Genomic DNA, 24,124 nt, shown 5'->3' on the forward strand with positions numbered 1-24,124 from the left:
TCAGGCTTCACCGAGGGGAGATAGTGTCACCCCCACCTCACCCGGCCCCGCTCTCGCCTCCCCCTCTCCTCGCTGAGCTGAGCGCAGTGTTATCAGTTCCTGATAGTTATCGACTTACATTAAAACATAAGAGGGGAGAGAGGAGGAGCGGGCAGATAGACAGACAGACCAGGATGGAAACACAAACAGAGTGGGTGGTGATGGATACCGGCTTTCATCATCTGTAATCATGTTGTCCATCTCCATCTTTAAATCGCTGCTGCTTATATTATCACCATTTCAAATCCACCAAAGGAACAAGAAATAAAAGGGGTAGAGCGATATATTGAGACTTAAAAAAAAAAAGTGTTCGTGGAGCCCTCGCAATAAAAATCATTTGGTTACGCAAGTAGAGTTTCTGATAAGGGAAATAAGTTTGGGAAAGCCTCCGTGGGAAAGATTGGAAGGCGCTAAATGTAAAATTAAGAGTGGAGCCGGTGGATACTGGGTCTGTAGGGTGTATAAAATTAGGATTATGATCGTCACACATTGGATTTATATAAGAAGAATTACATTTTACAAACTTTTCCTTTAACCGAAGCTTAGTTTGAGGAAGATATGTTGTCCTAATAGAATTAGAAACTGCCTGGTTAGAGGAGGATGAAAGGAATGACCTAAATATTATGATATGGCAAAGTACAGTTTAATATAATAACAAGTGGAAGGGCATGGCTCCCCAACTGTTTCGCCATAGCAGACCATTATTCATTTTTTGACATTGTTCTTGCGGACCAGCCAAGTGAAATGAAGGTTAACCATCTTTGGATATCATGTTATTGTCTCTCCTTCCCCTAAAGAAAGTCTAGTTATTGTGTCTTACTCGTGTTAGCCGGCTACGTGCGACTAATCTTCACGGCAATCTTCACGGCATGGACCACGCCAGAGTCCAGGGATCTATTACGCTCGACCTTCAGCTAAGCCCCGCCCCCCGGCTGACAGAGTTATACCATTGGAGCCCACACTGTCACTAACTGCGCTGCCTGAAGAAATGTTCTCTCATTTTTGGTAAAAACAAGATTTCAGACAGAAGGTATGGACAGAAACTGATTCAAAAGCTAAATGTGTGTACATCCAGCACACCTTCAGTAGCTAGCGTAGCATAAAAGGGCTCACACTATCACTATTACACAACACGACGAGCTCAAAATCCACAAAAACAACCTGAAAATTTCAGAAAATATGAAAACAATTGGATTTGGAGTCTCTGGAGCAGAGCTGCTCTGATATATCTGATTGTATATTGACAGTAGTGTATGTAATTGCTTGCTTAGTTTGCTAGTTAGCTTTTAATTATAGGAAATATAGAAAAGTATACAAATCCCCCCAAAAATTCAAGCTGAAACCAGTAGGAGGTGTGTTTACTTGACACTGATAAAAACATACATACAAATCCAGAAGTGTGTTCATGCCAGAACCCATATAATTCACATTAGTATTGAACAAAATGGAGAAAATTTTTTTGTTGAAAAGCTCCCAAATCAAAAAGTCTACAATTTCGATATAAATCAAGAGCTATCTGATATGAAAAATGACAGTTTCTGAGAATCTTTCGATTACAAATAATTTAAAAGATTATTGTTGGGGCTCTTTTTTGCCATTTTTTGCCATTAATCTTTCTCATAGTGTCGAGCAGAGCGATGGACAGGAAATGTGGAGGGAAAGGAAAGCGGGATGACATTCAAAAAAGGTCTTAACGCCAAACTTTAACAGATTTTTGAGTCATTGATGACATTGGACGTTGTAGTAAAACCACACACACACACACACACACACACGCACACACACACACACATGCTTATCGAGCAGCACATGCATAATCCCGGGCAGAGGGGGAACCTTGTGATAGCGATCTTGTAATGGATCAGATTGATTTAATTCACTGCGCCGGACCTTTTCTCGTTCCTAATCCTCAAATCTGTGAATGGATTTCATGTGGGAGGCCCACTCAATTGTTCTCTCTCACCTCCACACACGAGCGAGAGGAAACACAAACTACCTCCACGCTCAGTTTATTTGATCTTTTGACCTTATAAAATAAAAGAGGAGCCACTTTTACGTTGTGGTGCTTTTAACGCTTGACGTCTGCATTTCTTTGAGAGCGTCTCTCCTCGGCGGGAGGGGGGCAGTTTGGTTTCTCACTTCCCCTTCCAAAAACTAGCATTTTATCACTTTTATTGAACGCTCATACAGAGAAAGGAGACCCACTTTATTTCTCCTTGGAGAGCCGAGGACTCTGGCGGGGGCGGAGCTCTGTGCCGCTCGGAAACGCCGGTGAAATATGCCAGAAATGCCTGGAAGACTCCTGCTCTCCCAGGAGAGCCCCGTCTATAACAGGCCTGGCTGGTTCCCTCTGCTCCCTCGCTGCCACCCCTCTACACACATAAATCTCTGCTTCCCCCAACCCTGCTCTCCTCCTCCTTCACTCCCGTTAGCTCCCGCCTCCTCCTCCCACACTACGGCCTCACTCCCATTAGTGTAGCTTCCTCCATTTCAACTCCTCAACTCATACGTCCTCCAAATTTCTCCCGTTTCCCACTCCTCTGGTCTCCTGCTCCTCCGCCACATAAATTTCCCCGAGCCGGCTCTCCTCTTCCTTTAATCGTGCTTTACACATCTCCTCCGATACCCACATTTCTCTCCCCCTTCACCGTCCTCCTGTTGTCTTCTTATCTCCTTTCTCCTCCATTCATATTCCACTTCCCCCTCTCCTCTAGTGTCTCCTATCTCCGATTCCACACCTCCGTTGACCATCCATCTCCTCTTTGTCCTCCTTTACACACTCTTCTTCCCACCCAAATTTCTCTCCTCCCAACTTCCTCTTTTCCTCTCCTCTTCCATCATCTACCCTCCTGCTCTGCCCTCCCTTCTTAATGTTTACTCCACTCCCGTCCTCTGCTACCTTCCTTCATTCCTTTGCCCTCTTCCTACCCAAATTCTCCCTCCCCTCTTCTTCAGCGCTCCTCCTCCTCCTCCTTCACTCCTGTTGGCTCCCATTCCTCTATATTTTCCTCCCTCTGTCTCATCTCTACTCTTCCTTTCCTCCTTTTTTTTCACCTGGATTTCCCTCCTTTCTTGTGCTCCTGCTCTCCTTTTCCATTATTGTCCCGTTAATTACTCCATCTCCCTCCTTCTTTCACTCCTCTAACTTCTTCCTCTCGGCTGAATTTCTCTCCCGTCCTCGCCCTCTTCTTCTTTTTGCCTCATCGTTTCCTCTCCTTCCTTCCTCTTCTCGTTCTCTGCATGTCTTCTCCTCTCCCTCCTCCCTCATTCAGTCTGACATATCAGCCAGATTGATGGGTGTCAGTCCTAATACCAGCCGACGCTCTCTGTTAGGATCTGCGTACTACATACACACACACACACACACACACACACACACACACACACACACAAACACACACACACACACACACACACAGCCCGTGCAGAGGAGGTATACGGGGGGAATTTTCCGATGACACTTTAGCTGATTACCAGATTATCGGGGCATCGTGGTGAATTAAGCGGCGGCTAATTGTGGCGGTTATTTTATTTATTTATTTTAATTGCTGTTCCTTGTCAGCTCCGATTAGGCTTCCCTCTCCATAAGGATATCAGATCTGTCAGGTACTGGAGGGCTTTGGGATAAGGGCCCACACACACACACACACACACACACACACACACACACACTTAACTCCGCCGCCGTCGTGTTGTTTGAACCTCCGCTCTGCTCTTAAACGAGGCTTGTCATGCCATTTTTAAGTATCTTCAATTGAGAGTACAGCGTTTTCTTTTTTTATTGAAGTGGATTCTTTTTTTGTCCGTCCTCCTCAGCCAATTAGAGCAACAGAGTCAGTCAACCTTTCATATTTGCTTTTATGGCGCGATCAGTACAGTATGGCACTAATGGCCAAGGTTGGAGGTTTGATCCTGAAGCCGCTCATGCAGGAAATGCTCATCAGAAGATAAAAACCCACCAGGAAGAAGAACGTTTGAACAACAATGAGAGTACAACATTAAAATGCGCGGCCTTGATTAATATTTATCTCCCTCTGTCCTAGATTTGTTGACCATGCGGTAATTCCATCACATCTGGTTTACTGATATAATTGTGTTTGTTGTTATGCTTTTCAAAGCAGGCCCCTCCCCACGGGCCCCCAGACCTTCAGGAGCTCAAAGTTCACTTTTTGTTGTGTTTTTCAGTCATTTTAATAACTGCAAACCACTAAATTACCACATAATTGGAACCGGTCCAGATTTTTAGTCTTGAGGTTCAGACCATGAACAGCTCTGCATTAAAGGGGACACGTCATGCTCATCTTCACCTCCATACTTTTCAAATGGAACATAATTAGATGCTTTAATGTTAAAAAAATACAGTATCTTTCTGATACTGTCTGTCTGATTAAACCTGTTTTCACTCTCCGTCGGAAACGGCTGTCTCTTTCAGCCCACCCGTCCAAAAATGTCCGCTCTGATTGGGCGGTGAGAAAAATGTGGCGTGGGGGTATTTCTCAAGGTGAAGATACTCAGACGGAGGCTGTGACAGGAAATGGAGCTCATGTGTTGAAAGGCGCTCCGGATTCCCACATGATTGTACACAAGCACTAGAAAAAGTGAGTTTTCATGACAAGTCCCCTTAACCCTTTGGGGTTCGAGGTAATTTTCTCGATTTTACATAATTTCTTAAATTCACCTTTTTAAGGCACTTTTTTAAGGCACATATGATACATACTCATGTGTTGTATATCAAAAATTGCAGAACAATCTCAGCTCTCTATATAATGAGGCACCATTGTCCTAAGGGACAAGTGTAAAAAGATAATATGGTCCTAAAGCTGAAAAATGTAAGCTCAATTTGTGAAATTCTTCATATCTCTTAAGTAAACATAACTTTACTCATGTGGACAAACTGTTTTGGTGCTTGAAATTGGTTTACCAAAGGTCTTGGGTTCACAAAAGCAGTGGAATATATGAATAAAATGGTAGATAAATGTAAATAAATACCAAATTTTGTGTTATCGTTACAGGGGACTATACTGGTAGATGTTACCAGCGAGACAATGAAATATGATCAGGTAAATGCAATTTATTAAGGATTATATCCATGAGCTTGAAGATGCCAAAATGCTGCTGCTAATAATAATATAAGGAATGATTTTACTGCTCTGGAAAGTCAACGCGGTGGCAATCATGTTATCTTTTGTCAAAGCGGTCATGAGGAAAGCAGCAGGAATACAGCGTTCAAGTTGAGACGGGTATTTATTTTTGCGTACGACCCTGCATTTTGGGGGGTTTCTGCGTGAACTACAGTGTAAAAACCCATCGTTTTGACTCCCAGAATGCATTGCTTTTACAGCATTATACAGTATGAGCACAATACAGTAGGTTATCGTTAGAATTTCACTGTAATTTGACATCAAAGTGTTGAACGTGTGGCCTCACACGAAGGAGGGGCCGTGCAAGGCTACTGTTGATGTGAACGTGACCTTAAAAGAGCCCTACTTAAAAAGACATTACGTCCCAATGGCTCATATCAGTTTAATTTGTCTTACAAGCCTCAGGCTGCACACATAATACACAGAGAGCAGTGGCAGTGGTGAGAGCAAGGGGCCAAATTTTTGCCCCCAGGGCCCTGAATAAAATGTGTTATCCGCCCATGCAACAGTGGGTATCCCCAGCTTTTATCCTTCAATGTCCATTGTCGACACGGATGATATATAATACAAGTTTAATAAAGCAGTGGGTCATTACATTATAAAGAGGCTAGTGAATGCTTTTCCAAATCTATACATGCTGTAAAACACAGTTCTGACTTAACGTCTGAGAATGTGTTGGTTGTGCGATGATTCAGAGGGGAATTACACAACTGTTTGAGGGCGGACCGGTGCGGAGCTGCGAAACTATAACGATCAAAGACGAGCTCGCGCCCGCCGGTTGAAAAAAACCATCGCGTGCGGCGAGTCTCTCGATCGTCCAGGTCACGCACTGGCGTTTAAAAAAAAAAAGTCAAAAGGCAACTGGAAGATAGATGAGAGGTGAAATGTGTTCAAGAATGTAAGCAAGTCCAGTTGCCTTTGACTTTAGCATGTCTAAGAGGAGGCCCTCCCCGGGGGCCCCAGTCTGGTGTAAACCATCAAACATTGATGGTCCAGCTGGGCCGCTGTTGAAGAAGGGACTGAACAGGGCCTCCCTTTTCTCTCCCTCCCTGCATCCCGAGCTCCGCTGCTCTGCCTCTGTTTATCCTCAAACATCCCCTCTTGTCAACAGATTAGGACTGAACCCCGCTGTCTCTTCCTTTCTTCGTCTCCCTCTGCCTCCATCTCTCTGTCTTTTGGCCTGTCTCTTTACATCTGCGCCTCTGCTCCATTCTTGTGACGGGAATAAAGAGTGGGAGGAGGGGGGGGGAAAGGGAGAAAAAGAAAGTCTGTGTGTGTGTGTGTGTGTGAAAGAGAGAGTGTGTGTGTGTGTGGGACAGGCGCTTGCAGTGCAAGAATCGCCTCGCTTGCTTTGCTTGCATGATCAGGCCGAGAGAAATGTTCAGCTCAAGCAAAAGTGCTGTTCAAGAATCGACTCGGAGGAAACCGGGCTCCCTCGCCTGTGGCCAGAGCGGTGCTGGCAAAGCACGGTGTCGGATCACAGAGGCAACGCGCCGCATCGGACCCACACACACACACACACACACACACACACACATATATATATATATATACCAGCGTCGAAAATATCCGAGGGCAAAGGGCAAAACTGCCCCTAAGAAATATAATTTTGCCCCTGATATCACTAGGAGAGGGGCAGAAAATGCCCCCATAATTTCCTCTAATAATTATGATAATTTAATGAACTTGTCAAAAACATCGTAGCCTATATGACCAGTTGCCAAAGAATGTTTTTGAGCAACACAGCATCGCCTACGGTGAGTGATAACTAGTAATGATTATTTTGAAATTATTTAGTTCGCTTTAGCTAGCTAACGTTGGTTACGTTAGCCAGTGTCAGCTAGCTCTGATGTGCGTTAGCTACAAAGGCTCGCTTGCAAGCTAGCTAACGTTAGACAGAGGTCCTTTATGTGGAGTTCCTGCATAAAGGTGTCCCTCGCATGGCATTTCTAGGGTAATTATCTATGATCAATAATCTCTTATCAAATTTTATTTCACAAGTGCCTCCAATTTTTATTTAAATGCCCCTGGATTTCAGTCGGTGAAAATTGCCCCCTAAAACATATGTAAATGTCCTACCCTGATATATACACACATACAGGGCAGAGAGGTAATTACAGAGGCCTGTACCTCTGTACGGCACAGAGATGGAGTCGGGCAGCACATCAGGCTCCCTCCCAGACAGGAGACACCTGGAAGACTCCTAACAGGCTGAACACATGTTAGGCCGCTGCCGCATGTAGAGGGGACGGATTCCCTCTGATCACATTTGCAAGCTTACAGCGGCTCAGCTGGAGACACTGATCTGCTCTCCCATCCGTCCTCCGTTTGTGATCTTCTCTGTATTTCTTCTGTTCCCGTCGTCTCCGTCTCCGTCTCTGGGTTTCTTTCTCGTCTTCTGTTCTGATCCGTTCTGCTGCTTGGTTCCTTTACGTTCGTTGCTGTTCTCCTCTCTCCGCTGCGTTCGTCTCTGCTTTGTTCTCTTTGGTTCGCTTCTCTCCCTGCCTCTCCTCTTCTCTGAACCATCAAACTTTCCAAATCTACTTCCCTCTCTCTGCTCCACTCCGTCATCCGGCTGCAACCAACACTCAGCAGCTTCGGCCCTAATGAATCCGATAGATCATCTCGGACCATCTGATTACACGGTCATCAAAAGACAAACGCATCCGCTCTTCAATCCAAGATGCTCAGATCCTGTTCACCTTGCGTATCGTTGTACTCGACCTTTATGAATAAAGCATTAATAATATTCTGTTCTATTCTACTCAGGTGGTCAGATCGGCTCTGACTGTCTGTCTGGGCGGATCACCGTCTGCAGTTCATCACACCAGCGGCCTGCGGCACCGGGGGACCCAGGTGCTAAAGCAGACACACACACACACACACACACACACACACACACACACACACACACACACACACACACACACAGTTGAACTGTTCACATCAGGCCACCTCAATTAATCATCGATGTCTTTGGAGCCCTGACTGCCCTCAAACACAAACGCACACTCATCCTCTCTCCCACTAAGGCTTGTGTGTGTGTGTATAGAGAGAGAGAGAGAGAGAGAGAGAGAGAGAGAGAGAGAGAGAGAGAGAGAGAGAGAGGAATCTATCAAGGTGATCGATAAATAGGGGTATTAATATTAGTAATGGGGTTCTCCTTCAGTCCAGTGGATATGACTCCGTCTTTATGATAAAATGGGAATTTTTCTTGGCACCTGCACGTTTGCAGCGGGGCTGCGCGCACGGGCACGAGCACGCCAGACTCTACCTGCATACTAAGAAGGATGCCCTGGTCTCTATTATATCTCCCTCCCTGCCTCTCTCTCTTTCTCTCACACAAACACACACACACACACACACACACACACACACACACACACACACACACACACACACACACACACACACACCAACTTTCTCTCTCGAGGGACACTTGCGCTGGTCTTTCCACAGTGAGATTACAGGAATGCACGCGTATGTGTGCGTGCGTGCCATTTGCGTGCGCGCGCGTTGGGAATTGATCCAGTGTGACTCATGTTAAAGCCGGGGTGACCAGACTGTGCATTGGATCCTCGCCTCATCAATCATCCCGCGGCTGGCAGGCTATGCGCAGTGTGTGTGTGTGTGTGTGTGTGTGTGTGTGTGTGTGTGTCAGCGCGTGCGCGTACGCATGCTCGTAGCACATCCTCCTTTGACCCACACTGCGTTTGTTTGTGTCATCCACATCTATCTATTCATGCGTTTCAAAGGTCACGTCAAAGCAATGTCGTGTGCAGATGCTCCACATCGCTGCCACGAACGTACAAAAAAGGAAGGAAACGTGAACGCGACCGGTCACGCGCGCGTGTTTGAACTCTAAATGTCGTTTCTCCCCCCTCAGAGCAAAGACCCTGAAGACCCCACAACTACTCCCCCCCGCCCCCCTTCAGCGCCTGTTGTGTTGGTTTGTAAGGATGATGATGTCCACACATCTTTCGCGACCTTCCCATATTGACACACAAGCGCGCGCACGTACACACACGTTGCCAGACATGCAGACGCACAAACACACGCGCAGACTGGAAGAGAAAAAGCCCACAAAGCGCATACATACACAACCGGGTGAGGAGGAAGCGTAAAGGGAGAGCCGATCCGGGCTTTACCAGAAACTTTCCCAGCTCAGAGTGCGCGTGGACGTCTCTTACCTTGGTTCAGACTGATCGCCAAAGTTATGATCCACAGGGCTGCCATGGTTCAGCCGCGCGCACTCAGATTCCTCCCCGCGGCTCTGCTGCCCCGAAAAGACACCATCAATCCCTCCCGACCGGGTGAATTCAACTGGAATCCTCTTAGAGTCATGAGAGTGAAAGGAGACACATTTAGAGGAAAAAAAAGACCCTATAATGCCTCTCTTCCTCTCTCCTCCTTTTCCTTTCCTCTACTCGTTTCCTTGGTTTTCCCCCGTGCGTAAAATGAATCTGTCTCCACTTTTTTTTGTCTGCTCTCTCTCTCTCTCTTGGTTTCTCTGTATGTGTCCCGTTTCCTCTCTGCGCGTTAGATTCCCATTTAAACAGGAATGCATTCCTCTCACCTTCTCCCTCTCTCTCTCTCTCTCTCTCTCTCTCTCTCTCTCTCTCTCTCTCTCTCTCTCCCCCCCCCCCCACCCCCCTCTCTCATACAATCAGTAGCACACACCCCCTCCCTCATCCTCCTCCACCTCCACCTCATCAGCGCCTCCCCGCTCCAAATCTCCGTTTTGGACTCCACAGAGAAGAGGAAGAGGAAGAGGAGGAGGGCGCTCCCAGCGGGCGCAACGAGAACTGCGCTTTAAACATGAAAACTTAAAATCATCATTAGATGATTCAATGGATTTATTTATTTCAAACACGGAACAAAAAGGGTAAGAAAATAAAACAAATCAAGAATAACCAATACAATGACTTATACATCTACATTTTACATAAACTAAATGAAAAAATAGTGTTTAAAAAGGACTAACTCCATAACTTAAATAACTTTAATAATTATTTTATGGCTTGAAAAGTCACCTTGAACAGAATATTCTGTGACAGATTGTCAATCTTTTCACAGATTAAAAGAAATGCCCAACACAATTGATGTGATGTTGGGTTATGGCATACAAAACATTTAAGGAATATTATCATATATTGCTATATGGGGTCCTACTTGAACGCAACATGTTCTGTCAAAGTTAGAACTCCTTATATTTAATAATCATTACGTGACAGCTTTCTCTGTATCTGTCTTTGTCTTTGCCTTTCTCATTAGTTTTAAGTGGAGCGAAGCTGCAGAGAAATGACGTCATGTTTATTCCCACACCCCAAAATGCTTTGTAAGGCCACTCTCAATCAACACATCTAATAAAGCATACAGTCCTGATGAAGCAGATCACCAGTAACTAGCAAGAGTTCGCTATATATATATTTTTTGTTTTGTTTTTATCCAACTGAAAAACCCAACCGCTAACAATTTTACAATGAACGTAGCATCAATAGCTCCAACAGTCGCTAGCGAACTAGCGAGAGAAAGTCGGCAACACTGTCCCTTCACACTCCCCATTAATATCATAATGAATGTGAAAAAAAATGTAAACGTGTTCATACTCACAGTTGTTAAGATAGCAGTTTACGGATGATGCAACCCGAGTTCACGGGGAGATTGCAGGCAGACGGGCAGGTAGCTCGGATGGATTCGTAGAATTTCAACAAATACAACACAAATGTTTTCTTTTAAATAAATTACCTACCCTAGCTTTAAAAACTAAAATTGACTATCTCTTGAATTCTTTTCACATTTTTTTATTAAGGCATGAACATTCAGGAGAGACATCAGATTCAACATCAAGTGTCAGAAAACATGAAGACATTTTGCCGCTTCTATAACTCACTTTATGACAGGACCCATCAGTCATGACAGTAATCAGTTGTTCTCTTTATTATAACCTTTTGCATTTCCAGTGCTACTGTTTCGTAAACCTTTGGTGTGCCTTTAATCTCATTATAATCTCTTTTTTTCATGATTTTTAGGGACTACTAAGTATTGCTATTACACTGTTAATTACATATTTTGTTTAGTAGGAACCTTCTCTCCGGCATTCAATGATGTGTTTAAAGTGACTTCTTCTCTGGGAAGTTTGATGTTAGATAAATAATTTTCTATGTCAAAGAACAATCGCTATACAAGCGCTTATATTCTTACAGATGACTAAATAGTCTGCAAATATAACAACATGTTGCAGGAGATTCATTTGGGGAAATAAGTGTTTTAGTCCCAATCGTGCTATCCCCTCAAATGAGATCTGTTTTGACAACACACACTTTTGTATTCAGATTTAATCAGATCACTTTGGTTTGGCAAAAACTGATGAAGTTGTTTTTTTTACATGTAATAAGTTGGTATTTAAGAACAAGCTGTGCCAAAACAAGTCTTTACCCTCAACCAGCTGACCAGCGTGAAGCACATCCGGATTGTTACTATTTACACATGGGTGGATTACCAAAAGGGCCCACAAGGCCCAGGGGCCCGAGGGCTCAGGGGGGCCCCTAAGCCGGAGCGTCTGTTATTAACTTTGCAGTTCTTGTCGCATAGCTAAAGGGCTTATAGGCATCACCGTCAAGAACAGAGCCCCAAAAGTCTGATTGATAAAACTGAAGGAATATCTTCAGCACTTTATTAAAACCTCTTTCTATCTCTCTGACTTCGGTGTATTTTGTTAATGTGCTGCGGTATTTAATCAAGTGTTCCTGTGCTGTACATCGTGTTTCAGTAGCATGTAGCGTCTGATTATTATTCAGAAATAATAAGATAAAGACTACTACCATTAAGAAAGGTAATTAAACTGATCTAAAAGAGACACTAGATCTGTTTTTTGCTCATTTTATAACCAACCAACCTTTTTGTTTTGTTTCGAAAGGACTTTTAATTCTTGCATTCTACTGCCCTCTGTTGGACATTTTCTTTTACTGCATATAGATTTTTAGAACCTGTTACCAACTTAAAAGTATGACATTCAGTTATTATTGGATGTGTGACAGAATGTATCATGTCCATTATTCAATGAAAATATAATGTTCACAGTCTTTTATACACTGATAAAGACACTAACCCGTTGAAAATAAGCATCAATGAAGTCCTTGTTTCTACAATACTAAATTAACAATAGTATTTATCAATGCATACAGTTTTTTTCAGACAGATTGTGTAACAACCTAAGATGTGACGTATAACAAGAGAAAGACCAATCCAGACAGGAAACAGACCGGCCTTCTGACGAGGAAGAACTAACGACGAGACGGGTGAAATTAACCCAAATGCATGTTTATTGAAGTCAACAACTGAACTGGTATTTTAACAAAAAAAAAACGAGTAAAACAAATACTGTATGGGCATCCAACAGACGCAAACCCACCACGGCATGCGGTTGGGTATCTCCTTGATGACATCATCAGCCATTGTACAAATTAACATACATGACAGCACTATTCCCATGTGATATGGATATTTATTCAAAAGGAAGACTTTTCATCCTAAACAATGGGTCTGAGAACAAAGACGCTGTTTTTAGTCATGGAAACAAAAACGTTTTTTGTGAATGCAACACACGTAGGAGTGTCTCCGGAGTCTGTTTGGGTCAATTAATACACACCTCACACTCATACACAAACACACACACACACACACACACACATATGCACAAATACACCATAGTCAAAGACATCATGCCTGCCGTGCATTCCCAGATACGTGTGTGTATGTGTATGAACCCAAAGTGTGTGTGCGCAAAGTGTGTATGGTTGCGCTTGTACGACAATCTAGCAAAGGCAACACTATATACATGAAACTATAGAGGAAAACAAATAATGGTTGTTGAAACAATAAAATGCTAAAAAAAAAAAAGAAATTCCTAACCTCCAAGATTTGGAAAATCTAATAATACAAAAAAAGAGAGAAAGAAAATTATTATCAATTGAACTGAAAGTGACACATTTTAGATGATGCACACCTCTTACAAAACATAATTTAAAAATCAATTTAGTTTATTCTACAAAAACAAAGGGATGACTGGCAGCTAGTGTGCGACAGCCTGAAGAGGAGTCGGTGAGTCAAGCGGTTCGGCTCGGTCTGACCGGAGAAGGTGGAGGAACGCTGCCGTTTGCCGGCATCTGGTGACAGCTCGTCATTACTGCACCGCCGCCATGAAATATGAACGAGTCGTCCCGACGGCATCGCGCCCCTGATGCAGACGTTGTTTAACTGGGACGTGGTCGATGTTTGCAGATCAGAGAACAGCTAGGGGGAAGAGGTTCGTCGCTCTCGTCTCCGTAAAGGGACGCTCGTCGTCTCCAACGCTATCTACACTTCCAACCTTTTTCTCATGCAAGCTACATGCTAGCACATTAACTAAGACGAAGGACAGGACGATAAGTTACAGGCAAATACAGGTCCATTAGTTTTTAAAAAGACACTACACCTTGTTGAGTATGAGGCAGGTATTCTTTCTCTCCATTCACAGAGCAGAATTAGACTGGGCGGGGGGGTAAATACAGATCAGAGGTCAACCTTCAAAGTGGACAACGAGCTATCTGTGGGACGCGGCCCACTTCCTCTGGTCTGCAGACACCAACAGGCAGAACACTGGTTGAGCCGAATTTACGACAGAGTCCCCCACCCACCTTCCAAAAAAAAAAAGTTCCGAACCGAGAGCTCGAGGGGGAAAGAAGTTAAACTCCAGCAGCTGACCCAGCTCCAGGTCGCGTTACCCTTCGTAGTGTAGCTAGCTTATAGACTCACTGGCCGGGCCACTTGCTTTCAAAGCAGCTAGGTAGCGGTTAACGACAACGCGGGGGAAAGGTACGAAAAGCACGATCCCTGAACATTCCCAAAAAAAAGGGCGTACGAAAAAACTATCACAGACACGGCCGCCTACAGGTAGACTCGACAACAGCAAACGGATTCCTCTCCAGAACCCCGCCCCCCCAAAAAAATGTGCGCACGCCAGCACAAACCGAGAGACGCTACTTCTACCGCACGTCTACGGACTCCGGAATGAGCCGGAGGCCGACAAGGAGAACCCGGACATCGATTAGAGATGGAGTGCGGGGGGAGGCTTGGGGAGGATGGATGAGAGGAGGAGGGACGGGGTGAAGGTGGATGAGGACGCAGACGAGGTGATTGATTAAGGAATGGGAAGAAACGGACGAGCGGAGCGAAGGGGAAGAAAAAGAAAGAAGAAGAAGAAGAAGAAAAAAAACAACAGAAGAGGACATTTACATTCCCGGTGTTAGCGCTGCCCAGACTCCGGGCTCGGGCGCCCGGCCCACAGAGCCGAGCCTTGGCATTGCGTACGGTCTGCAGCCCGGAGCCTCTTAGTGAGATTGCAATCAATTTCCACGACCGGGCCAAGTGGAGCCTGCCAGCGCCGAGCCCAACCTTAATAAAACACAGCGTTCATTTATGGGAACCTTTTGCTAAGCTGGCGAATGATTCCTACTTGCAATAACACACACACACACACACACACGCGCACACACACACACACACACACACACACACACACACACAAAGAAAGGGACGTTTCTTTTTCTTTCTTTTGTGCCAGGAAGTTTGTTATAATGCATGTCGGCAGTCCTGTTTGGCCCCGCAGTGGAAAGCAAGCGAGCATTTTCACCTCCCAAAAGCAGCACCGGTGCCAGCTACTTAGAGGAAGTCATGATGTCACTACTCCATGAATGCAGCGGCCAGGTGACGAACGCTCCTGCCGCAGGGAGAAAGATGGCGGACGGTGGAGCGGGAGGAAGACCACGTGCGCCGGGGGAAACTCCACACCAAACACTTGGATACCTTTTTTTTTTCTTCGAAAGCTGCGTTTCGACTGAGGTTTTGCTACAGTTCAGTGTTTGGGAGAAGAGGGCCGACAAAAGCAGGGAGAAAATGTTCAACACTGAATGCGGCGCACGGGTACACAGACGTCAAAAATCAAATTAAAGTCGTAAGAAATATGTATGTTTGGACTCGCGGACTAACAGACGGACAGACGCTGTAAACTGGTAACACTGACAGTAACACACCGAGACACCGACGAGAGGAAACCTCTCATAAGTCCCCAAAAATACCCAAAAAGGAATAAACGAAAAAGAAAGAAAAAGAAGGAAAACATTCCTCATAGAAATATTTGCAGTTAAGGTTAGTTTTCATCGCAACATCATTGTTGTTATTTGTATTTTTTTTCCCCAGATATTGATAGGTTTGAATCTGCATTTCCACGCATGTAATAAAAACAGGCAGGCGTTTTTTTTTCTTCGTTTTTTTTTTTAAGAGTATATACGTTACTGTAATGCAGCAACAGACTGTATGAGAAACAGGGAGATGTAGCGAGAGAAAGAGAAGAGGGATAGAGGGAGGAGAGAAGAGAGAGAGTGTATTTACAGCACACCAAACATTTTCTGTCAAGTAAAAAGAATGCTATATAATTCTATATATATATTTATATATGTATACTGGAGCCCCATCGGCTTGGTAACGCAAGGCGGGAATGCTGTTTCTGCATGAGTGTTGCATGTGGAGTGGTGCTGATGCTGCTGTGGGAAAAGTCAGCGGTCTGATGGGATGACAAGATTAAACTGTGAAGAGAGGGAGATTATGCTTGTCAGTAATCATTTGCTTTGGATGGATTTCTCCGCCACGAGAATGTTTACAAAGGGGTAGCGGCCTTGTTAGAAAGAATGAGGACGAAAAGAAAAAAAAAACGTTAAAAAAGACAGAGCCGGTTTGGTTTAAGTGTTGAGGAGACGAGGTGTGACAAGTTGAAGTATCCGCTGCGGGAATGCCGGAATGTGAGTTACAATTTTGCTTCTTTTCGAGGCGCTGACAGTTAGAAGTAGGATACGATGCTCGTGTAAAAAGTGTGTTAATTCAGACGTGTTAGTATAGAAGGAGGCTCGCGTTTGTTAATCTGGGAATCGACGAGCAATCGAGTCCGCGTGAGAAGAGTTTCCCTCAAAACTGACTTGTGTTTGTGTATGTGTGTGTGTGTGTGTGTGTGTGTGTGTGTGTAACTTCAGTTTGTCCATATGTCAGTGCAAAATCTCACGTCCCTGTATCAATGCAAAGAGTAGCAGCTGAAGCTCAGCATCTCTTCATCCTGCCCACAGTTCCTCCCCTCCCATCATCCCTCCAACCGAGTGAAGAACTGATGCGTCGTGAAAACAAATGGAGGTTGTTTTCCCACTCCGCTCCCTCCCTCCCTCCCCTGCCTCCCCTGACTCCCCTTCCCTAATCCACATCCTCCAGCTTCTCCTCCTCCCGTCCTCTATCTAGATGAAGTACTCCTTCTTGTCCTCTCCTCCGGAGTGGCCTCCCTCTGCGTTGATGATGGCCGTGTCGGCGTCGGGGGCGTCGTCCGAGCCCTTGGCCTCGTGGGTCAGATACGTTCCTGTGGAAGGAGAGAGTCCAAGAGGCATGGATGAGAGAGAGAGAGAGAGGGGGAGGGAGAGAGAGAGATTGAGACAGGGGGGGAGGAGAAATAAGATTGCTGAGGCAGTAAAAGTCAAACATCGGAACGGCAAAAGGACAAAAGGCCAGGGACTGTTACAAACAGCAGAGTGGCGAGATGCTCCAATACGATGTCTAGATTATCCCTGGAGGTGCTTTTGATAACTTTTGATGCTTTCTTTTGGTCTAATGTCGTTGAACTACTATGTAGTAAAGTTTTTTCTCTAGTTTGTGGGAGAAACGAAGTCCAGAGGACAACTAATAAAAATGTGTTTATCTGGGTATCGTACACGATTTGTCAATGGAGCGGCTTTTATTTTGGTTATGATGAGTCATAACTAAGGAAGAAGTCAGTACAAGTCAAATTATTATTAATTTCTCTGCAGGTTCATGGACATTTAGATGCACAGGTTAAAAAGATGGGCTAAATTCTGTTGAAAAAGGAAAATTGTTAGACGTCTAGGTTACATAAGTCTGTTGTTTTCACAGCGCTTCAAGTAATGTATTTTATTGTTTAGTACCCAGTGAAATAGAGTATAATATTTAAAAAACTAATTGATGTTATACTGTACGTACTCTAGACATCTAAAGGCTTTTTAGCCCAGTTTTAACCAAGAGATCTAGACTTCTGTCGACCTCCAAATTCACAATTCAGTACTTAAAGGGCTTCAAGCCTTTTGTCCTCCAAGTAAAACCGTGACTTTCTTTCTAAGATTCAAAGTGCAACTTCTCAACTTCTTTTTTTGTGTTTAGGGGCTGCAGTGAAGCGGACTCAACCTCCTAAAAAACAAAACTCGGTCTCTGACATCCTAAATGTGAGCCCCCAGTGACCAATAAACGATCCATACCTCGTCGACCTAGTCGTGTTCTCGTAATGATCATATTTGTATCTCACTTTTTAAGAGAGCATGAAAAGGCGTTCTTCAGTTCAACCTACTTTTAAAGGAGACATATCACGGCCATATTTTGGGTTTCTAATAGAACATATTAATGCTTTAATGTTCATAAAACACTTAATTTTTCTCATACTGTCTGTCTGAATATATCTGTATTATACCTCTCTCTGAATCGTTTTAGCTCTCTTTAATCTCTTTAACAATATATGGTACTCTCATTTTCTGCAATATGGGACTTTTAAAAGGATCCAAACTTTGGTAAAAACCTTGGGAAGTATTGCTCTCTGAGAACTATCCTCTCAGTGCACATATTGTTAGTTGTTTCATCGATTGCTTTTATGCTTCATTAGTGAGAACTATCCGCATTTACTCCAACATAATGGCCATGGAATGACAGGGAATGACCCATTTTCATGTACTGCAGTCCGTGTAATTGCCCGCTCCTCTGCTCGTACACGTTTAGTCACCAGACAGTGAGACGCTTCACACTATCGCCCCTTTAGATCCTATACCCTCCCCCGCACAGGTGCACTAACCGACCTGGAGGGAGTCGCTCGGTGCAGCGACACGGACACGATGCCTCCCGGATCAGCATCTGTGAACACCGGCCACCAAGTGTTCAATATTCTGGACCAGCTGCGGCGCACTGGGGTGTCGGAGGTGGGCGAGTGTTTATCAACCGAGCCACCTGGGTGCTGCAACGCGTTTAGTGCCTTTTATATGAAACCTGTCTCCTGCTGGAGCTGAGACATTTGAATTAGCTTTGTTCTTGTCTGTTTATGTGCTAGGAAAGGTGCCTTTTAAAAATATGTTCAGACCTGAATGAGAGTGAAAAGAACGACAAAGAAACTGTGTTTTGTTGTCTCCCATGCACAGAGCGCAAGGGGATCAGGGTAACTAACGAACATGGAGAACAGGAAGCAAACCGCTTCTATGCATCGCTTTATTCCGCATGTTTTACTTTATATACCATGCTGCGGGAATATCGCTGACATCAGGAAATCTTATCTCACAGGAAGTTTGTGTGCACTAAAATGTATTAAAATGCAATGAATAAACATTAATTAACTTATTGTCTTTCACTCAAAGCATCCTTTAAAATAAGGGATACATATATATATATATATATATATATATATATATATATATATATATATATGCATAAACCTTAATATATAATATATATATATATATATATATAAATCATATATATTAATATATATATATATATATATATATATATATATATATATATATATATATATATATATATATATATATATATATATATATATATATATTGGTGTATAGGTATGAGTGCATTTGCATTTTTGTGCATTTGTATGCATATGCATGTTTGTACGTGTGAGATCCAATCTTGGTACGCATGTATCCATATTTATTTATGCACGTCTATCTCGCCGTATACGCTCATGCATGCATGAGTGAGTCAGCGTGTATGTGTGTGTGTGTGTGTGTGTGTGTGTGTGAGCAGGTGACCTTTGTGTCTGATGAGGTATCTGCCGAGGACGATGAGGAGGCAGAGCAGGATGAAGACAATGACAGCAACCACCCCTCCGATCACGGCGTGGTCCACCCTCGAAGACGTCGACATGGCAGTGGGGTCTTAAGAAGAGGGTGGTGGGAGGGAGAGGAGAGGGGATGGGAGGAGAGGGAGAGAAGGATAGGAGAAATGGTAGTCGTGTAGTAAAGATAAGACGGGAGACACAATGATGGATGAGAAAGAAAGAGACAGAGTGATATAAGTGTGAGGGAGAAATAAGGGAGAGAGAGACAGATAAATTTAGAGCAGAGAGGGAGGAGGGAGGGAGACGTATGAATATTGGTGGAAACGGGAGAAAGATGATGAAAGGCAGCCGAAACAGAGAACAAGAGAGAAAGAGAGAGAGAATAATGGGGAGAGTGACAGAGAGAAAAGAAAAGAACAGGGGAGCGGAGAAGACTTGTCAATATATAATACCCAGGCACAGCGGCAAACCTTCAGAAGACAAAGACAAGGATATGAAGAGAGAGAGAGAGAGAGGAAGAAGAAAAAGAAAAGCCAGGCGAAAGAAAAAGGGCCACGTCACCCTTCATTAAAAACTGGATCGTGACCGACATGCAACAGGATTGCTAAGTGTACCCACCAAGTCCCCGGCACTCGGGAGGGACCTTGTGGGAACACGCCTCCCTCCCTTTGTGCTCTTCTGTGGACTAAGGAGCTCTGAAAACACTCAGTCGTGAGGAATCCGAGGCTGGATTAGCAACCAGGGAATGTGGGGCGACTGCTCCAGCAACCCCGAAAAGCCCCAGAAGCCCCGAAAGCACACTGTTTTTTTTTTGTGTGTGTGAGCATGTGATTAAGTCGTCTGTCGGTTTAATCCGGCCACAGCGGATCCCCAAATTGTAAAGACGCCATACTCAAGTGTAGTTTTCTGAAAGCAGATTTTACTTTAATAATACTTTTAATGAAAAAAGAAAAGTTTCCTTGACTTTGTGTTAAAAGTTACTGTCAAACTGCTGGAAAAAAGGGTACACTTAATGCGTGTTTAAATATAAAGTGTGATTAGTATTAGACTTAAGTATGGTTAAAGTATATTAGTTGGCTGGATTTTCAATCTTTTCTCCATTATACTAGAGTATCATTTGTTGACTTTTAGTGGATACAAAAGCACAGAGGACACAGTCTTGAACTTGAACTCACAATTCATTGACAGAGATGTCTTTGGTTCACAGTCACGGTTTATAACCCAAATGCACCTGTCTGTCCACATGCACTTATATTATGTGTTTAGTACTTAAATACACAGGAGGGAAAAAGTATACTCTTGTATATTTTGGCTTACTTGATGTACTGAAGATAACAACACGTATGCAAATACTTAGTATATTAAAAGCTGTGTAGCATTTAAGGGCAGGGATGGAGAATAATGTGAATAAATATGTTTTCTTTAGTGTGTATAGTCACCAGAGAGTAAGAATCGTTGTGATTTTGTGACCTTAGAAAGAGCCGTTAATATCTAAATGCCGGGCGGTCGTCTTCACTATGTTTTCCACTGACTCTGAGGGGCGATTTTGAGTTTTTACACGATGGCACAAGGGAGAAGTTTCAGTTGATTACAGACTGCAGCCTCACCGCTAGAAACCACCGGCCCACAATGCAATCCTTTACTTTGAAGGAGTATAAAAATGTAGTGTGAATATAATACATTTATAGCAGAAGAAATATAGAAGTATACTTCCAGTCTGCTTACATATTACACACACATTACCAATTGACATCCGACAAGCTATATATATATATATATTCCCCCCCAGTTTGCTTCGCTTCAGCTAATTTAGCTCCTTGCCCCTCAGGGGAGAAAGTAATCTATGCAGAAATAATTTGATACATCATTTATTTCGCCTGACTTTTAAAAAAAGCAACTCTAAAGCAGCACTTGTCATACCGTAAAAAAAAAAAGAAAAAAAAGTAAGTAAGGGGAGTTGGAAAGAAGAGACGGCACTTTGTGAATGTTTGAGGGGTCAAACCAATGTGGAGGGTAAGGACTCAACCAGGCATATACGAGGGAACGGCTATCTTATACACCCACCAGCACTGACAAGCAGAGAAATTAAGGCAAAACTGAAACTGAAGAGGGAAGGAACACATTACAAGCAGCTGGGACACAACGTGACCGCTGAACGGCCAATTTTGGAGGAAGAAGTCACATTTCAGCCAGTTAGAGAAGTGAAGGGCCATGACAACAGCAGCCAGAGGCCACGGACAGAGAACAGAGAGAAGAGGGGAGGGGAGGGGACTCTGAGCGCCAGTCAGAATGAGACACACACACACACACACACACAGCGAAAGTCAAACACACACTGGCTGGCCGGCGTGGAGGTGAGAGGGGCATGCTGACGAGGCGAGGCTGAGAATGAGCCCATAAATCCTGCTGTCAGCATCAAAGGAAAGCAGACAAGACCCAAGAACACCTCGAAGCCTGGAACGCCTCCCTCAACCAGCACACACACACACACACGCACACAAAGAAAAACACACACACACACACACATATAGAAACACACACAGAGGAAGTGGAACACTGTGTAAATTACTTGTACCACTTAAGGGGTCATGCTTGTGTGTGCGTCTTTAGATAGATGTGAGCACCCAGTGTGTGTGTGTGTGTGTGTGTGTGTGTGTGTGTGTGTGTGTGTGTGTGAGCGAGCTTGTGTCTGAGCATGTATGGGCAACAACAAAGCATTACGTGGGCAGCAGCAGTATAAAATATTCATCCCTCCGCTCTGAAGTTCAAAGTGACCCTAGACTGTCCCCCCCCCCAGATTGACAGACAGGCAAAAACAGACAGACCTACAGACTGACAGACAGACAGGTGGACGAAAAGTTAGAACGACAGATGACTGGTGGAAAACGTATACCTGCAATGTTGTCTGCAGCATCTTCTCAAGTGGATGAGATGGATTGATGGATGAGTGGATGGATAGATGAGTGGATGGATGGACGGTTGTTTAGATGAGTGGAGGAGTGTGTGCGTGTGGGAGGGGGTCCGGGGTGGGGTTGGGGATTATCAACAGGAGAAAAGAGGAAAACAAGAAAAGAAAAAAACATGAAACAGCTGTGAAACGGCCAAACCAATGCCATTTTCCTTCATTGTGCTTCTGCAATCCTTCTCTCTCTGTCAGCTTTGAGTTTGTGTTTGCGAGTGTGTATGTGTGTGAGAATGTAAAACAAACTCCCGGCATCCTTGACTGCTACACAATACAAGCACTCTTTGTGTATTGAGAAGAAGAAGAAAAAATAGCAAAGTAATAGCTTGAATGGTGTTTGTTTTTCCACTCCATTACTAAGCTTCTCGCATCTCTTTTGTTTGCAAGTGTGTGTGAGTGTGTATGTGAGTGTGTGTGTGTGTGTGTGTGTGTGTAACTCAGATGGTTTTACCTGTGAAAGTGTAAACTCCAGTCAGTCGGACGGAAACTGAGGGAGTAAGGGAGAAGGCGGCGGAGGGGGAGGAGGAATTGGCAGTGGGCGGGCCGATGCTCGCGGAGGAAGAGGGAGGAGGGGAGGAGGAGGAGGAGGGAGAGAGGGTCGGGTCGGGGAAGAGGGCATTGGAGAGGGAGGTGGTGGAGGAGAACCCGGAGAGGGTGGTCAATGTGTCAGCCACGGAGGGGTCAGTGGAAGAGGAGGAGGAGAGGTCAGGAGGGGAGGAGGAAGAGGTGGAGGTGAGATCAGGAGGGGAGGAGGAAGTGGAGGTGGAGGCGGGGTCAGGAGGCGAGGACGAAGTGGAGGTGGAGGTGGAGGCGGAGTCAGGAGGCGAGGAGGGAGTGGAGGAGGAAGTGGAGGTGGAGTCGGGGTCAGGAGGGGAGGAGGAAGTCGGAACAAAGCTGGATGTAGAGGAGTCATGAGGAGAGGAAGGTAGGAGGGAGGAGGTGGAGAAAGATGGAGAGGTCGTGGGGTCGAGGGAGGACAGGGTGGTGTCTGGGTCCAAGGGATCTTTGGAGAAGAAGGAAGAGGAGGAGGAGGAGGAGAAATGAGCAAGCAAAGCGCAAAAAAAATGGTCGTGGTTCGAACGAATGGGACACATAAGCGTGAAAGGGAGAATTACGCAAGAACGAGCGGAAGCGGTTGGATGGCAGGCGGTGGCGGTGGCGGTGTGGCAGCGCGGTTGGATGAGAAAGAAAGAAAAAAAAAAAAAAACCACAAACAAAAAGCGGGAGGAAAGAAACGAAAGAAAATCAGAAGAGAAAAAAAGATGGAAGAAGTACAAGCAAAAGCCACAACAAACGACAGATATAAAGAAACGTGATGAAGAAAAGTAAAAGAAGAAGACATCCCAACCCTTTCTCTACATTTGTCCCCCCTTCTTCCCCGCAACACATTGTTTATTCTTCCTTCCCTCTTTTCACTTTTCATTATTACCTTGCACCAGGAGCGTGTACTCCCCCTGGCTGTTTCCTATGCCGTTGTCGGCAAGGCAGAGGTAGACGCCATTATCTGATTTATTGAGCCTCTCAAAGTGCAAGAAAGCACCGTCGACTCTGGCCAGCGGGGGGAGCTCTCCGTCCTTCTTCTCCCACGTGTAGGAGGCGGGCCTGTTGAGACAGGAGAGAGAGAGAGAGAGAGAGAGAGAGAGAGAGACACACACGGAAAATGAGTCCTGAGTTGAACTGTCCATGCACATATTTATATATTTTTTTACAAAAATACAGAAAAAAAGTAGAGTAAATAAAAGTGAAAATCAAAAGAGGGCCGATGAGAGGGGAAGGGAGCTGTGGCTGCAGGACAAAGAACAAATGATGAAATGATCAAAGGTGAAATTGAAAGAGAAGAAATGGTTGGAAGTGAGGGGAGGCTTGGAGGAATGAAGATGGAGGAAAAAAAACGATGAAACCAGGGGAGGAGAGCAAGCGATGACAAATAAGAGAAAGAGATGGATGAAGGGACTGAGGGAGGGAATGAAAGATGGGAAGAGTTGGGGAAAGTTGTCGCAGCAGATGCTAAAAGAGAAAAAAAAGGAATAATGAAGAAAATGAGGAGTGGCACAGCTGAAG

General features: G+C 44.5%; 2 protein-coding genes across 3 annotated transcripts in view; both read right to left on the minus strand.

The window, feature by feature from the left end:
- The window catches only part of kirrel1b (kirre like nephrin family adhesion molecule 1b), a gene marked incomplete at both ends in the record, with an annotated part of 62,008 nt that extends 52,592 nt beyond the window's left edge, over nt 1-9,416 (minus strand). For both annotated transcript variants that reach the window (XM_079237460.1, XM_079237459.1), the window contains one exon: nt 9,371-9,416. In XM_079237460.1, coding sequence (XP_079093586.1) covers nt 9,371-9,416 — 46 coding nt within the window. The remainder of the gene's footprint in view (nt 1-9,370) is intronic.
- Nucleotides 9,417-16,498: 7,082 nt separating this feature from the next.
- cadm3 (cell adhesion molecule 3) overlaps nt 16,499-24,124 on the minus strand; it is a gene marked incomplete at its 3' end in the record, with an annotated part of 83,121 nt that continues 75,495 nt past the window's right edge. The window contains exons 8-10 of the mRNA XM_079223473.1: nt 23,493-23,665; nt 19,073-19,198; nt 16,499-16,617 (exon numbers count right to left, since the gene is read on the minus strand). Of these exons, the coding sequence (XP_079079599.1) occupies nt 16,499-16,617; nt 19,073-19,198; nt 23,493-23,665 (418 nt within the window). The remainder of the gene's footprint in view (nt 16,618-19,072; nt 19,199-23,492; nt 23,666-24,124) is intronic.

The sequence above is a fragment of the Taurulus bubalis genome (assembly GCF_910589615.1).
Source record: "Taurulus bubalis genome assembly, chromosome: 1".
Classification (NCBI taxonomy): domain Eukaryota; kingdom Metazoa; phylum Chordata; class Actinopteri; order Perciformes; family Cottidae; genus Taurulus; species Taurulus bubalis.